Source organism: Myotis lucifugus, unplaced genomic scaffold (assembly GCF_000147115.1).
Source record: "Myotis lucifugus unplaced genomic scaffold, Myoluc2.0 scaffold_206, whole genome shotgun sequence".
Classification (NCBI taxonomy): domain Eukaryota; kingdom Metazoa; phylum Chordata; class Mammalia; order Chiroptera; family Vespertilionidae; genus Myotis; species Myotis lucifugus.
This window is the reverse complement of record NW_005871254.1, coordinates 999,004-1,013,845: the sequence shown is the minus strand read 5'-3', so window position 1 is coordinate 1,013,845 and position 14,842 is coordinate 999,004. Positions and strand designations below refer to the sequence as shown.

At 44.6% G+C, this 14,842-nt stretch overlaps 1 protein-coding gene across 4 annotated transcripts in view; it reads left to right on the top strand.

The window, feature by feature from the left end:
- Positions 1-11,961, top strand: part of WASHC2C (WASH complex subunit 2C) — a 67,554-nt gene extending 55,593 nt beyond the window's left edge. For 3 of the 4 annotated variants that reach the window (XM_023761294.1, XM_023761292.1, XM_023761295.1), the window contains 10 exons: positions 1,638-1,793; positions 3,438-3,617; positions 5,345-5,473; positions 5,601-5,681; positions 6,244-6,366; positions 7,324-7,386; positions 7,721-7,933; positions 8,718-9,335; positions 10,116-10,293; positions 11,622-11,961. In XM_023761294.1, the coding sequence (XP_023617062.1) occupies positions 1,638-1,793; positions 3,438-3,617; positions 5,345-5,473; positions 5,601-5,681; positions 6,244-6,366; positions 7,324-7,386; positions 7,721-7,933; positions 8,718-9,335; positions 10,116-10,293; positions 11,622-11,758 (1,878 nt within the window). In that variant the 3' untranslated portion in view covers positions 11,759-11,961. The remainder of the gene's footprint in view (positions 1-1,637; positions 1,794-3,437; positions 3,618-5,344; positions 5,474-5,600; positions 5,682-6,243; positions 6,367-7,323; positions 7,387-7,720; positions 7,934-8,717; positions 9,336-10,115; positions 10,294-11,621) is intronic. The other variant, XM_023761293.1, reaches the window with a different exon arrangement.
- The last annotated feature ends 2,881 nt before the right edge of the window (positions 11,962-14,842 follow it).

Here is a 14,842-nt window from a genome sequence, read left to right as displayed (position 1 = left end):
CATGTGCCCCCTTCACTGTCCTGTCCAGGGTTCATTGGAACTCTCGAGATAGAAATCGAGGGAGTTCACCACAAAAATAGTCCTCAGGAGAGAGGTTTATTTATTTATTTTTTTAAAATATATTTTATTGATTTTTTACAGAGAGGAAGGGAGAGGGATAGAGAGAGAAACATCGATCAGCTGCCTCCTGCACACCCCCTACTGGGGATGTGCCCGCAACCAAGGTACATGCCCTTGCCTGGAATCGAACCTGGGACCACTCAGTCCGCAGGCCGACGCTCTATCCACTAAGCCAAACCGGTTAGGGCAGGGGAGAGGTTTATTACAAAGCTCTAGCACTCTAGGGAAACAGCATCCAGGGGGAGAAAGGAAGTGCTGCTGCTGCCCAACAGGGCCCGGTTCAAGCCCACGGAGCCGTTTTAAAGAAGTGGAAGCAGGAAAGATGATGTCAGAGCATCATGTCTGAGTATCTGGAAGCAGGGACTCTCTGGTGCCTGAGCAGTGGAGCTACATGCTTCTTCATGATTTGCATGTCTCATTACCCTATTAAATCTCCACTGAGGGGTGTGTTTTTTAGCATTTAAATGAGGGAGGGTTACGGAAAGGACAGTCTTTCTTGTTAGGCGCATGTGTGAGCAAAGGGAACACAATTGAAGCCTACCAAGTAAACTTGGAGCAGCAGTGCCCTTCAGGCTAGTTGCCAATTGGCCGTAAGGAAAAGGGAAAGCATTGGGGCAACTGACGGGGTTTCTGGCTTCCTGCCAGCTGGGCCCGGGGGGTAGCCTGTCTTGCTGTCTCTCCCACCACGACATTAGCCAACTCCTTAGAGGGCTGTGGTTTCAGCTTGTTCTATACATTGCAGTGATAGCACATGTTTTTTGTTTTTGAGTGTTAACCTAAAAATAAAAGGCGAAAGTGAGAGGCAACAAGCATTTATTTGCCATCCAAAGTAATAACTGTTCAGGAAGTACTGATTCAGGCAGAAACCCAAATGGCATTCTGATATTTTGATTAGGAGCAAGGCCAGCCGTGGGCAAACTACGGCCCGCGGGCCGAATCCGGCCCGTTTGAAATGAATAAAACTAAAAAAAAAAAAAAAAAAAAGACCGTACCCTTTTATGTAATGATGTTTACTTTGAATTTATATTAGTTCACACAAACACTCCATCCATGCTTTTGTTCCGGCCCTCCGGTCCAGTTTAAGAACCCATTGTGGCCCTCGAGTCAAAAAGTTTGCCCACCCCTGAGCAAGGCAATGGGGTATTTATGAGAAAGGGAAGGGGAACAGTTACAGAAGGAAGGAGTTTCTGTGGTGGTAATAAGCTAAGGAAGGAATTTATGTAGGTGCCAATAAGCTCAGATAGCGATGCTAATTCTAAAGACTGTTTTTTTAGATTTCAGTCCTAGTTGTAATCTCTGCTTTCTTGTTATTTTTGCAAATAGTTGTTTGGGATTCCCTGCTGCTGTAGGCCCATCCAAAAGTCATTTTGCCCAGTTGCCCCTCCTCCATCCCCTCCCCTGGTATGAGGAGTAAGATATGCAAGGCAGTCCCTCTGGGGTGGTAGCTCTACTCCATTTCCAAGTGTTTTTGTTGATATTATTTTTCATGAGGATGTCATTTACTCATCTTTTGGTAGAAAAAAGAGACTGTCCCTGAGGTACCACCTTTGCTGTTCAGCGATGAAGAAGAGAAGGAGGTACAACTTGGAGAGAAGCCTGTGGACAAGAAGGTTGAGAGTGCCAAAGAGGTGTCAGAATTTGGGAGCACTCATGTGGTTGAGGAGTCAGAAAAGGTGGAGTTTTTTCTTGTATATTCAATACGTTTGTTTTTGTTCTTGTAATACACACACATGTGTGCACACGAGCGCGCGCACGCGCACACACACACACACACACACACACACGCGCGCGCGCCTTTACATTTTCCTACTACAGAAAATAAATGGCTCATTGGTCAAAAGTTTGAAAACACTGGGAAGTATAAAGCAGAAAATCTCTGGTCCCAGCCTTCAGGAGCCCTTCAGCGTTGCTCGGCTTCCGGATGCTTCCAGGCCGCATGCGCACAGGAAGTGCCCGTGGCCACTTTGCCTTTCTCCCTCCAGGGTGGTCTTCCATGTCCTGGTCTTCGTGCTGCCTTCTCTCTGCATGTCTGCTCTCTCTGACTTGTTCTCTTTTCTGTTATCCCCTTTCCCTTCCAGTCCCCACCTGTACTTCAAATGACTGTCGTAAGAAGATTTGAGTGTACTCTCTTTTTTTCCATTTAGTTGATGTTGGCTGTGAATTAAAATGAAATTTGTTTTTCTTCTAACTCATGAGCTTCCTTTTTCTGGATGATCTGTCATTTCCTGCAGGAGAGGCCTGTGGATAAGGCTGCTGGCTAGCTGGAAATCTGCGATTGCCACCAGTCTCTGTATGCCTTTTCCTTTTTCTAACTTTTCTATCCTCTGTGTGTTCAACTCTTAGATTCCGTCTCCCTTCTAGGGCCTGCGTGAAGAACGTCACGTGCACTTTCCTCTGGAGGCTCCTTGGGGCTGCAGCAGAACCTGAGTCATCGGTTAACATTCTCTTCCTGTGCTTTCAGTGTGGACCTCTCTGTGTTCCCGTAACCCCTGAGTTACTCTAGTCACAGCCCTTCCCACACTTCAACTCTAACTGCTGTGTACTGCTGTCTCCCTTGCTTGCGTATGAACTCCTTGAGTATTGGGGCCAGGTTTGTTTTGTTCACCATTATATCTGCAGCACAGAGCATATTACCTTGCACATAGTAATTACACATTTCTTCAAAGAAGCATAATCTTTCACAGTTGAACCACTCTGAAACTAGGATGCACCACACAGTAAAAGGCATGTTTAATTGGGAGTTTTTCTTTCTTGGCGGTTCATACAGTAATAATGGTTCTTATGATCAGTGGTAACTTACCTGAAATGTGGTACTTGTTGAATGAATAGAATAAATGCTTGATTTTAGCATTATTTTAGAGATTCTTCTAATTGCATATAATGTTAGTCTTCTATAATTTAAATGTCTAATTTTGTCAGTTAGGTTTCTCCTTGAGACTTGTGTGTTAGGTAAATATTAGGAAATACTCCTAATGATTGGTATTTGTGTTATCTCTGTGACTTAGAAGTTATTTATAGCTCTTGAGCAACCTAAGTGGATCAGGATAATGACTGGCATATATCTCTTGGTAGGAATGAGGAACTTGGGTTTTAAAATGATTGAAAAAATTATCTTTGGCTATAAATTATCTGCACAAGACTCTTCTTCGGAGTAGCCGGTCGAGGATTGGCCTCAATGTTTTATTACCTGGGAGTAGAGCTGCAGTGCCTTGAAACATGTAAATGTGGCCGTTACTGGATTAATGAGGAGCTTGGAAGGCCCCAGAATAGAATTTGCATTTCCAGGTCTTATATTTTTCCTTATTTCCATTTTTCAGGAAGGGCCTTTGACTGTATCTACTCAGGAAGCAGCCAAGCATTCTGATTTATTTTCTTCATCTTCTCGGGACAAAGGAACCAAAAGTAGAACCAAAACTGTTCTTAGCCTTTTTGATGAAGAAGAGGATAAAACAGAAGATCAGTGCAGCACCCCGTCTCTAAAGAAAGACGTCGGGAAGGTGAGCAGGAGCAGCAAAGGCTCAAGGCTTTAGAAGGATAGAAGAATCTTATTTCATGGTATCAGGCCTGTCGTGTGAGTTGCTGAAGAATTGAGGGTTCCAGTTTCTCCACATCCCCACCAGTACTTTGCTATATATTTTTTAAAAGATTTTATTGATTTTTGTTAATCCTTACCTGAGGATATTTTCCCATTGATTTTTAGAGAGAGTGGAAGGGAAGGAGATAGAGAAACATGGATGTGAGAGAGACACATCGGTTGGTTGCCTCCCACATGGGCCCAGACGAGGGCCAGGATGAAACCTGCAACCAAGGTACGTGCCCTTGACTGGAATCGAACTCGGGACCCTTCAGTCTGCGGGCCGATGCTCTATCCACTGAGCCAAACTGGGTAGGGCACTATATTTCTTCTAGTCTCTTACTGTGGCTGATTTTGGACTGTGATTTTTTTTAAGTTATGAAAATTGTAGCCTTAATTTCTATGTTACACTGGCTTTTATGTATAATCAGTAATAATAAAAGTGTAATATGCTAATTAGACCAGAGTCCTTCCGGACAACCTTCTGGACAAAGCCAGGGCTGAGAGGGAAGCCGGGTCCTGGGTTCCTGCCGGTGGCCGGAGGGAAGCCTTAGTCTCAGGTTTTGGAGGGAAGCCTGGGTCCCGGGTGCCAGAGGGAAGCCAGTGCCAGCAGCTCAGGGAAGGAAGGCCTACTCTTGCACGAATTTTGTGCATCAGGCCTCTAGTCAATAATAATAATTATTAACTTTAAACTAAAACTTTTGGGGGCGTTAATCCTCACCCACGGGTATTTCTTTTGTTTCCATTGATTTTTAGAGAGAGTGGAAGGGAGGGAGGATGAAGAGAGAAAGAGAAAACCGATGTGAGAGAGACACATTGATTGGTTGCCTCCTGCACATGCCCTGACCTGGGCCAGGGTCTGGCCTGCAACCCAGGTATATGCCCTTGACCTGGAATTGAATCCGGACCCTTTAGTCTGTAGGCTGATGCTCTAACCACTGATAAAACCGGCCAGGGCTTATTAGTTAATTTTTAATGTGACCCATTTTGTCAAGAGTGAGTTTTTTTGTTTTAATTTGTGGATGTGATACTAACAAAATAGGGGAGGATTTTAGAATCTGGGGCATTATAATGTCAAACCAAGTAATGTACATAGTAACTTTCAATGTCAGACATCCTAGCAAACAAAATGAACTGGTTTGGAATCTGAAGGTAGTGGAGTAGGAGGTGGATGGGAATAGGGGAAGGTTGGCTGGTTATACCTGTGCCAGGACTTTGGACGAGATGCTGGCAGGTTAGGCATATGTGCTTGACCACTCTGTGTAGTTTCTGGTTTTAAGACAGCTGCTGTCTCTTCTCTTTGGCAATGAGATGGAGAGAACTTATTTAATTTTTGTGTTTTCACCCCTAAAATTTTTCTCATTATGGAACTAATAGATTGTTTTATAAGTAAAAAGTTCAGATACTACACAAAAGTTGTATCTGTTATCTGTATTTATATATTCTCAACTATTTTTGGTAGCTGCATAGTATTCCATTATGTGAATTGTCATTCCCTTTCTGTTTGACACTTAGGCTGTGTTCAGCCTTTAGCTTTTGTAAACAAAGCCACAGGAGGTATCTTTGTTGTTCCATTTTTGTAGTTGTGTGCGATTTCATTGAGAGAAATCCTTAGAAACCTAAACACACACCCTCTTCCTCTCTCCCCAGAGTCCCGACCCTGATGCCCACCCAAAGAGCACAGGTGTCTTCCAGGATGAAGAGCTCCTTTTCAGTCACAAGCTCCAGAAGGACAATGACCCCGATGTTGATCTTTTCTCCGGCACCAAAAATACCAGGGTCAGTGCCAGATGGTTCTCCACAGCATGGCTGTGGTATTGTTTTGGGTACTATCTCAGCAACTCACCTCGCTCTCTTTGTAAGTTGTTTTGGTTTGGATATTGAATTTGAGTTTTGTCTGTTCTAGTTGTTAGAGCCAAGTGTTGGGAGCCTCTTTGGAGATGATGAAGATGATGACCTTTTCAGTTCTGCCAAGTCCCAGCCTTTGGTACCAGCCTTTTGTTCTCAATACTGGGGTGTGTGGGAAGGCTTCTGGAAAAAGAAATTAATGTCTAGTTACAGGATTAAGAAAATACCCAGAGAATTGTGGGTCTTCATAATAAATGATTGGCCAATCATGTGCTGAGAATGGTGGTGCTGTCCCCATCTCCTGTTCCCTAGCTAACATGAAAACATTAACTAAATCAGGCTCTTTTATTACAAATTTGTTTGATTTTTAAGTTTGTTGAAAGGTCAGTGCATACAATGCAGTTACTAAATATTCATGCTTTTCAGGTGCAAATCTTTAAATTTGAGTGTTAGCCTGTATGTGTCATTTGCCCCTGTCCCAGTAGATATTGTAAGTACTGTTTTCTTTTTATTACAGAGAAGACTCCTTAGAAAGTCAGTCTTTAAAATGCTATTTCTGAAATGCTGCCTTTGAGTTAGTTCAGCTTTCATTTGAGAAATGACCTTAAAACTCAGAACCCAGATTCTTCTATTGCATTATGACTTTTCTTTCAAATGACCAAGCTGCTTGGCAGACCTCTAGTATCCTTTTTCATCTGAAGGTATCAGAAAAGAAGAGTGCAGTGAGAAAAGATCACTCTGTTGGCTCTTTCAAGAACCAGAAACATCCTGAATCCACTCAAGGTATCAAAGAAAAAAGGCTATGGAAACCGGAAACCGCTCAGGTTAGAACTGATTGCTTTAAGGACTTTGAGCTCTTGTTTACATCCCAGTCCAGATGAACTTCATTCTACTGAGCCAGGGTTGTGCCAGGTCCTCTTAATTAGGAGGAAATAGCACCTCAGACCACTTCTCTTTCTTTATTGTATTTTTTCATCCTTGCTCATCTCTCTTTTCATCCCATAGTCCAGTCCATGAATCCATACTTATCATTGTTATTTTTGTAATACCTCCAAATTCTAGTCTAAGATAGAGTTAAGGTGGGGTGAAGAATCTTTTCCCACTAGGACCCCCATTTCTCCCTTTGGGGTACCTTGGAGTAGAATTACATTTGAATAAAATATATGTTGCCTCCAGTTTCTTGGTTCCCCCTCATGTTACCTCCTGTGAGGTCTCTGTCCTCAGCCATCTTCCCTATGGGGGGCCTCCTGAGAAGAGGCCAGGACTGGACGGGAGTTCTGCTTCTGGCTCACTGCTGTCCCTGGGTGTCTGCTGAGGCCTCAGCATGCTGAGCTGTGAAACAAGGACTAGCACATCTCCAGTGCCTCCTCCCAGGTCTCAGCCTCTTGTGCTCCTAGAAGCAGTGCATCAGGCTGTGGGTGAATTTCTGTGTGCTTGGTCGTATTTGTGTGGGATAACTAGCATGTAATTTTGCCAACTGGTCAGGTTTGGATGCTCCGGTTCACTACAGTTCTCATGCACCTTATTCATGATCTGTCTCCCTTCACTCCATGTAGTCTGACAGCCTGTCACTTTCAATGGATGACGGGGTATAACGGAAGTAATGCTAGTGAAATGTTGTGAGGCCCCAGGAGAGATCGGAATGCCCTTCCCGTTGGAGAGTTACAGAGAGCGATAGCTCAGCTCCAGCGCAGATTTCTTTACAGGCATAAATGTGACCCAAGAGGCACTATTCTTTCTATTTCCCCAATGGATTTTTAACTGACTGTAATTTCACACAGGACTCACCAGGTCCAGCTCCATTTAAAACCAAAGAGCCATCCCCACGGATCGGGAAAATACAAGTAATTATAACATGTCTGGAATCCTCATCGCCCACCCTGTGGCGTCTGTACACTTGCTTGATTTTTTACTTTTGTCAGCGGCTGCAGGTGTTCTCTCTCCCCACCCTCCAGTCATTGCTTTTGTGTGCTGCGTCTGTAACAGCTTTTCTTTGGGCCAGTGGTGGGCACAGGTGTATAACGTTCTGTTTAGTCCTAAGACTTGATGAGGGACTTGCATTTCTCCTCTCGTATTATTCGTTATGTACACTTGAGTCTCTCGCCATGTGTCACAGTAATAGTAATGGACTGCTGTGTTTAAGAAAATGTACGAGTAAGTTTTATTTTTCTTCTTCAGGCAAATTTAGCAATTAACCCAGCAGCACTGCTGCCTGCAGCGGCTCCCCAGATCTCTGGAACGCATTCTGCTTTGCCAGAATTGGCTTTTCCTTCGTCTGAACCTGGGAGAATCCAGAGTCTGGAAACTGTACCCACTCTTCCTGGGAGTGGGGAGGCCGGCGTGAGTTTTGATGTTCCAGCTCAGGCCGACACCTTACACAGTGCAAACAAGGTGATGAAGCTGCCTGCGCTTGCTTGCTTGCTTTTTTCTTAGCCAAACAACTTGTATGTTTCTTTCTAGTTCATCAGTTACACGCAATAGGCCAATTTTCCATTTGGAAGAGTCACCTCATCCTTCCTTCAGCCTCTGTCCTCCTTCCACCTCCCTAATTCTGCATCCACTTTTCTACTGCCCGCATTTGTTACATTTACATTCTTCTCAGTAGCCACAGCGAAATCCGCTACCTCCCACCTTTCTTGCATTGCTACCGGAGGTCTTCTAAGCACAGAGCAGACTGTGTCCCTCCTCTGCTGGCTCTCGCTTCCCAAAGGAGGACATTAGAGCCCCTTAGATGGGTAGTAAACCTTTTCTAGTCTGTGCCAACTGGAGCTTCCAGTTTCCCCACCACTCACCCCACACTGCCTGCCTAAACTTGTCATTCCAGGCACCGTTCTCTGAATACACTCCCCCCTACTCCCCTCCCAGCTGCCATCAGCTGGGGCTGCACCCTCATTGACAGCTCTGTAACATTTCTGTTCGGGTTCCAGTGGCAGATGAAGCCTTTTGTATGAAATTGAATAGAAATTGCCTTCAAAAGACTAAAAAATGGGGAGTAGTGAAGGATGAAAATGACTTAGTTTTGGAGTACTAGGAGCCATTAAACTTCTGGACATCTTAAATAACCTCTTCTGTGTCTTAGATAATATCTTGATTGAGGTAGAGTTGCTGATTATTTGCTGTGTTAGCTTTGGACACTTTTATCACTAGATCAACATGTGGTCTTTTGTCCTTGCAGAGCCGGGTCAAAGTGAGAGGGAAGCGCAGGCCGCAGACCCGTGCAGCTCGACGGTTGGCTGCCCAGGAATCCAGTGAGGCTGAGGACATGAGTGTCCCCAGAGGACCCATTGCACAATTGTCAGATGGTGCCATTTCCCCAGCGGGCTATCAGCCACAGCCCAGGGCAGCTGGTGGAGAAGATGGCTCTGAGGAGGTCTTGGCAGTGGCCACTTTGACTTGGGCAGGTGGTCTGGTGCCTGGAGTGGACAGAAGCCCCTCTGGGAAATCTCTGGGTCAGCCTCTGGGGGGTGACCTTTTTGATTCTGGAGATATCTTTTCCAAGGACACTGAAACTCAGCCCACGGGAAGAAGAAAAGCCAAGGCAAAGGCAGCAGAGAGCCCCGCCAACCTGCTTGGGGGAAGTAAGGCAAAGATCCCCACGGGTCCTGCTCTGGCTGAGGCTGGTAGTGATGACGACCTCTTTCAGCCTGTTAAACCAAAACCAGCCAAGGAAGCAAGTCCCTTCCCTCTCCTGGAAGGTGAGGACTGTCTCTTTCCAGATCAGAAAGGCAAGAGGAACGAGTCAAAATCCAATGGTCAGCAAGCTGCCGTCACAAAAGCACAAGATATTTTTGAGGTAATAGGATATAACAGTGTGTTTTCATGCCTGGTTCTATATGAAGGAAAATACCAGTTGTCTCATTTGAGCTATAGATTACATAAGGTTTGTTTGTTGCTACCCAGTACCTACTTGCTTAGTGATCATAATTAGGTTCCCTTATTAATAACTCTGAAACTTACTCAGAAATAGTTTTTTGTTTTGTTTCATACAGTTGGTAATTGCTGGCCGGCCATAACCATTGATACAGATCTTGTTTTTTATCAGCCAGCTTCCTTGTCATGCCACTCTGTGGCATATATAAGGCAGCATTTGCGGTTTGAGTGTTGAACCTGTTTCTTGGGGAAGCAGGCCCTAGCTGATGACTGAGCACAGACTGTGAGGCCCTCAGTAGCACTCTGTGGGCAGGTGTGCATTGAGCATCTGAGTACTGGAGACACCAGTGAACTAGGACCTGTGCTCTGCTCCTCAGAGCTCCCAGGGAGGGGAATTGGGACAGGGCAACAGATAATGTTAAGTGTCAAATAGAGAACAACCTAGGGTAGTGGGGCAGAGTGATGGATAGGTGGGAAGCGCTCCTTCAGATAGGACTGGTAGAGAAGGCCTCTCTATGGAGTTGGCATTTAAGCTGAGACTAGAAGAATAAGAAGGACTGGGCCGGGCAGAAATCTAGGAGGCAGGTCATGTTGTTGTTCCAGAACACTGGCAGGTTGCATTTCTGCAACTTGTTGAAATGAGTGTTTTTAGTAAAAAGTTTTTGATTTAATATTATTTTTGCTTGTTTTTTACCTTAACAAGGATGATATATTTGCTACAGAAGCAATTAAACCCTTACAAAAAACAAAAGAGAAGGAAAGGACATTTGAACCCAACTTGTTCGATGATAACATTGATATCTTTGCTGACCTAACTGTAAAACCAAAAGAAAAGTCCAAAAAGAAAGTGGAAGCTAAGTCTATATTTGAAGATGACATGGGTAAGTTGGGTTTTCTACACACGACATAGAGATTATTACCATTCAGTGACTTGGTTTTCTCCTACTACCTTTATCTTGGCCTTTTCCTGGAAATGTTCCTGATGGGTTTCCTTTGGCTTGCTGTGTAATCCCGAATTAGGCTGAGGATGGATAGGTAAATGGTGAAATAGCTTTCGGGTATCATGGACATCAAAGATTTGAAGGAGCCCAGAATTTGATCTTTAAGTGTAATTTAACTTTTATCTTACTATGCCCCCTGCCAATTACCTGTGACAAATCTGAACACTGATGCTATGAAAGGAGGATCAGAATTATCAGCCACATGCAAAGTTGACAGAGGCTGCTGCCTTGGGCGTGATGCAGTTTGTTGAGTCAGAGTTCTAGGTGGAGAGAGAGCATCAGTGCCCAGAGGGGCAATTCAGGAAAACAGGACTAAATAGGAAAGCAGGTTATAACTCAGACTTCACATCTTGTCAAAGATCTGTGTTTGTAAATATGCTCATTTTCTCTCCATGTTGTAACATCTACTTTATTAATGGGCAAGCCAAATGCCTCATAACCCTAAATGTAATGACTTGGTGTTGGTAATAGAACTTGGGCTGAGGCCAGATATACATTTCCTACTCCTTCCCCTCTCCCAGGACGGAACCTTGGAGTTAACTGGTAGAAAGCTGGTGCTGAAGTGCCAGACTGGGTTTGTTCCCCAAGCAAGCTGTGAGCTCCATCTCCACCTGCTTCCCATCCCATGGGGTGCAGAAAAGACTTATATTACAAAAGAAGTAATACATACCTCTTGTAATAGATTAATACTCGTCAGAAAATGTAAACAGTGGGAAACAAACCTAGAGGTAGCCATTATTAAGAGTTAGGTTGTAATCTTTCTGATATGCTGATATTGTTATTGGTGTGAATACTTACTTTTTTCCAAAATAAGAATATACCTTCATAGCTGAAAAAATAGTGTTCAGAGAGAACCTGTGACTTGTATGTGATCATAAAACTTAATTAGTAGCAGACCAGAATCTAAGAGGCTTGGCTCTATTGTAGCGTTTTTTTGGTAACCCATTCTGTTACCAGACTTGAGTCTTTGGTGGTTTGTGTAGATGTTTTCTTTTTTTGTTTGTGTTTTTCTTTCTTTCTCTTTCTTTTTCTTTTTCTCTTTCTTTCTTTCTTTCTTTCTTTCTTTCTTTCTTTCTTTCTTTTTTTTTTTTTTTTCTCTTTCTTTTTCTTTTTCTCTTTCTTTCTTTCTTTCTTTCTTTCTTTCTTTCTTTCTTTCTTTTTTTTTTTTTTTTTGCCTATTTAGCAACTCTTTTTCTTTGTTTTTAAAGATGATATCTTCTCTGGCGTCCAGGCTAAGACAACCAAACCAAAAAGTCGCTCTTCACAGGCAGCACCTGAACCAAGATCTGAACAGAAGGTGGCCAACATATTTGACGATCCTTTGAATGCCTTTGGAGGCCAGTAGAGCATACAGAATATGCCATCTCACTCTTCAGCTACATCCTTGAGTTAATAACGCTGTCTTATGCATTTTTTGTCTTAACTGAATTATCAGAAGCAAATACTGAAACAGTGTACTCACCTCTTACTAAATGCACTTTGTATTTTTCTGCACTGGTTTTAATCATGCTTAATACTGCAAAACAAAAATAAATGTTTCACAGTGTTTTTTTGTTTTGTTTGTTCTTTTAAAACTGTATTTATACCAGAGGCCTGGTGCACGAATTCATGCACGGGCGGGGTCCCTCAGCCTGGCTGGCAATTAGGGCTGCGGGAGGTTGGCTGGCAGAGGGGGGAGGGTGTTGCTGGAGGTTGGCTGTGGGAGCGCACTGACCACCAGGGGGCAGCTCCTTTGTTGAGCATCTGCCCTCTGATGGTCAGTGTGCGTCATAGTGACCAGTCATTTGGTCACTTAGGCTTTTTAGATAGATAGATAGATAGATAGATAGATAGATAGATAGATAATTAGCTTTGGTAGCCACAATATTAGGGAAGAAACCTATTTGTGCCTTTCATGAGTGGGCAAGGAATCCCAGAGGTGGCAAGCAAAAGCCAGACTGATGACCAGGAGTCTTCCTTATACATGGATGGGAGCCCTATCTTAGTCAGAGCCTGGGCAGATGGTAGAGGAAGGGGATGAGAGATTACCCATTTCATGAGTCTTTGCAATAGGAGAGAAGTTTCCTTTAATATAAGTCCACTAAGGGAAGGTTTGACAGACTATGGCCCTTTACTCTCCGTTTTTGAAAATAAAGTTTTATTGGAACACAACCATACCCATTTATTTACATACTAGAGGCCCGGTGCAGGAAATTCATGCACAGGTAGGGTCCCTAGGTCTGGCTGGTGATCAGGGCTGATCGGGGCCTTCTGGCTGCTGGCCAGGGCCTTCCTTCCAGCTGCCAGCCGGGGCCTTCCTTTGTTCTGCGCTGCCCCCTGGTGGTCAGTGCACGTCATAGCGAGCAGTCGAACTCCTGAGGGGACACTTTGCATATTAGCCATATATATATAGTCTATGGTTCTTATCCTATCTATAATGCCAGAGTAGTTGTGACAAAGGCTGGATGCCCAACAAAGCCTAAGATATTGTCTATTTTGCTTTTTTCAGAAATCATTAGCTGATCCTTGCTCTCAGGCATCCATTTCCATCCTTGGAGCTTTGTGTTATTTTGTCCAAGAGGCAGAATGAACCTCGGTAATTGTAGGGAGAAGTGCTAAGGGTGGACATGCCAGCCTCTAGAGCAGCACTTAAGGGAATGTCCTGTAATTGTTGCCACATAGATGGCTGTCCCCCCCAGTCTGTGTTTTACCGTGCTGTGCCATCTCGGTGCTCAGTGGTCAATCTGTAGCAATGGCACAATCTTGTAGGCAAGATTGGCTTCACCAATCCTGAAGCCACTAACTTCTTCCTTGCCCACTTTTAAGATTGAACTGGAAGTTGCTCATCTCCTAGCCAAGGGTTTTGTACAGCTGCCACAGACCAGCTCTGCTTACCCTATAACAGGAGAGGGTGTTACTAGTTGCCTAGTCTTTTTCTCTGATCCTTTTGTGCATCTGATATTGTTGTACTTAACCCAGTTATTAATTAACTGGAAAGGAACAGAAGAAAGGCCAAATATTATAGGCATGCTCACTAAAGTCTAAATGATGTAGAGGGTGCTTGCCTGTCTGTCATACCTGGGAATAGGGCATTGGCCAGAGTAGGCCTGCAGGAGTGGCCACTGCAAGTGCAGGAAGATTTGATATTTAAGCTCCTAAACAAAGGGGCTCTTGTGCTCTTGCCTGCTCCTTGCTGCTGGGGTCTGACTCCTGGCTTGGGCTCACCACATGGCCCACAGCCATGTGGACCCCACACACATGGACTGTGTTTAGCCTGACACTATGCCGGGCTCAGCTCCACCATGGAACGGAAACTGGACGCTGGCTTTGCTTTGGCTCTGCTGGCTCCTACCTGCATGTTTTCCAGGACTGGTTTAAGGGGAAAGGGACTTTGGAAAATGAGCGATATAATTCCATACAAATAAAGTTTTCTACCACACCTCATCTTCATGGGGCATCTGGAAATTCTTATTCCAGGGGTGCCTCAAGAACCCCACTTCCACTAGCAATGGAGAAGAGCAGCCCATGCAATTATCCGATAACACATGTACATTCTGTCCCCTACGTACGTAGTTTCCTGCTCTGAGTCTGAGCTCACTGGTGGGTGGCTCAGGAAGCATTTGTTAAACATGGTTTTTTCTTTGGGAGTGAACAAATCTGATCTGTCCTTATGATTGATTCCAGGGAATTCAGGAGAGTTAGAAATATGGTTAGAAAATAGGCAAACTGCTACTTTGAGAAGTTTGAAAGGGGAGGGAACTTATATTTATTGGCCCTGTGGTGAGCATTTCTTATGTTATTACAGAAAAGGCTAACATCTGGAAGCAGTGTAGAATGGTGGAACAGGTTTGGATCTTTTTTTAAATTATCATTTTATCTTTATTGTTGGAGGTATTACAGATGTCCCCTTTGTGTGTGTTTTTCCCCATTGACCCCCCTCCACCCCATCCCCAAGTTTGGATCTTTTTGAGACCTAGATTAAATCTGACTCTGCACTCAGAGCTGTTCGAATGTAGGCAAATTGTTTCCCTTTCTTAGCTTTTATCAGTACCGACTTTGCAGGATTACGAGGGGAGCGCATATGCAATGCGCACATTCAAGGCAGGCGGGGACGCTGGAGGCGCTGGGCTCTGGAAGGCCCGCCCCCGGGGCCTGGGACCCCGGCAGCCGGAGGCCGGCGCGCCGCTCCCGGCAGCCTGTGCGCGGTCGCCAGGCCGCCCCGGGTGCTGGGCAGGTGTTCACTTCAGTCATAAAGGGTCAACATCCGGGCCACTCCCAACCGACGGCCGCCACCGAACCCAGAGAAAGCCGGCGCCCAGCAACCGCCGGCGCCCTCGCGGTCGGGCCTGATTGGAGGGCGGCGAGAGCGGCGGCGTGCTATTGAGTGTTTGTTAAAATTTTTTTTTTGGTTTTTTTTTGTTCTTATGCTTCTTATGTTTTCTTCTTTTTT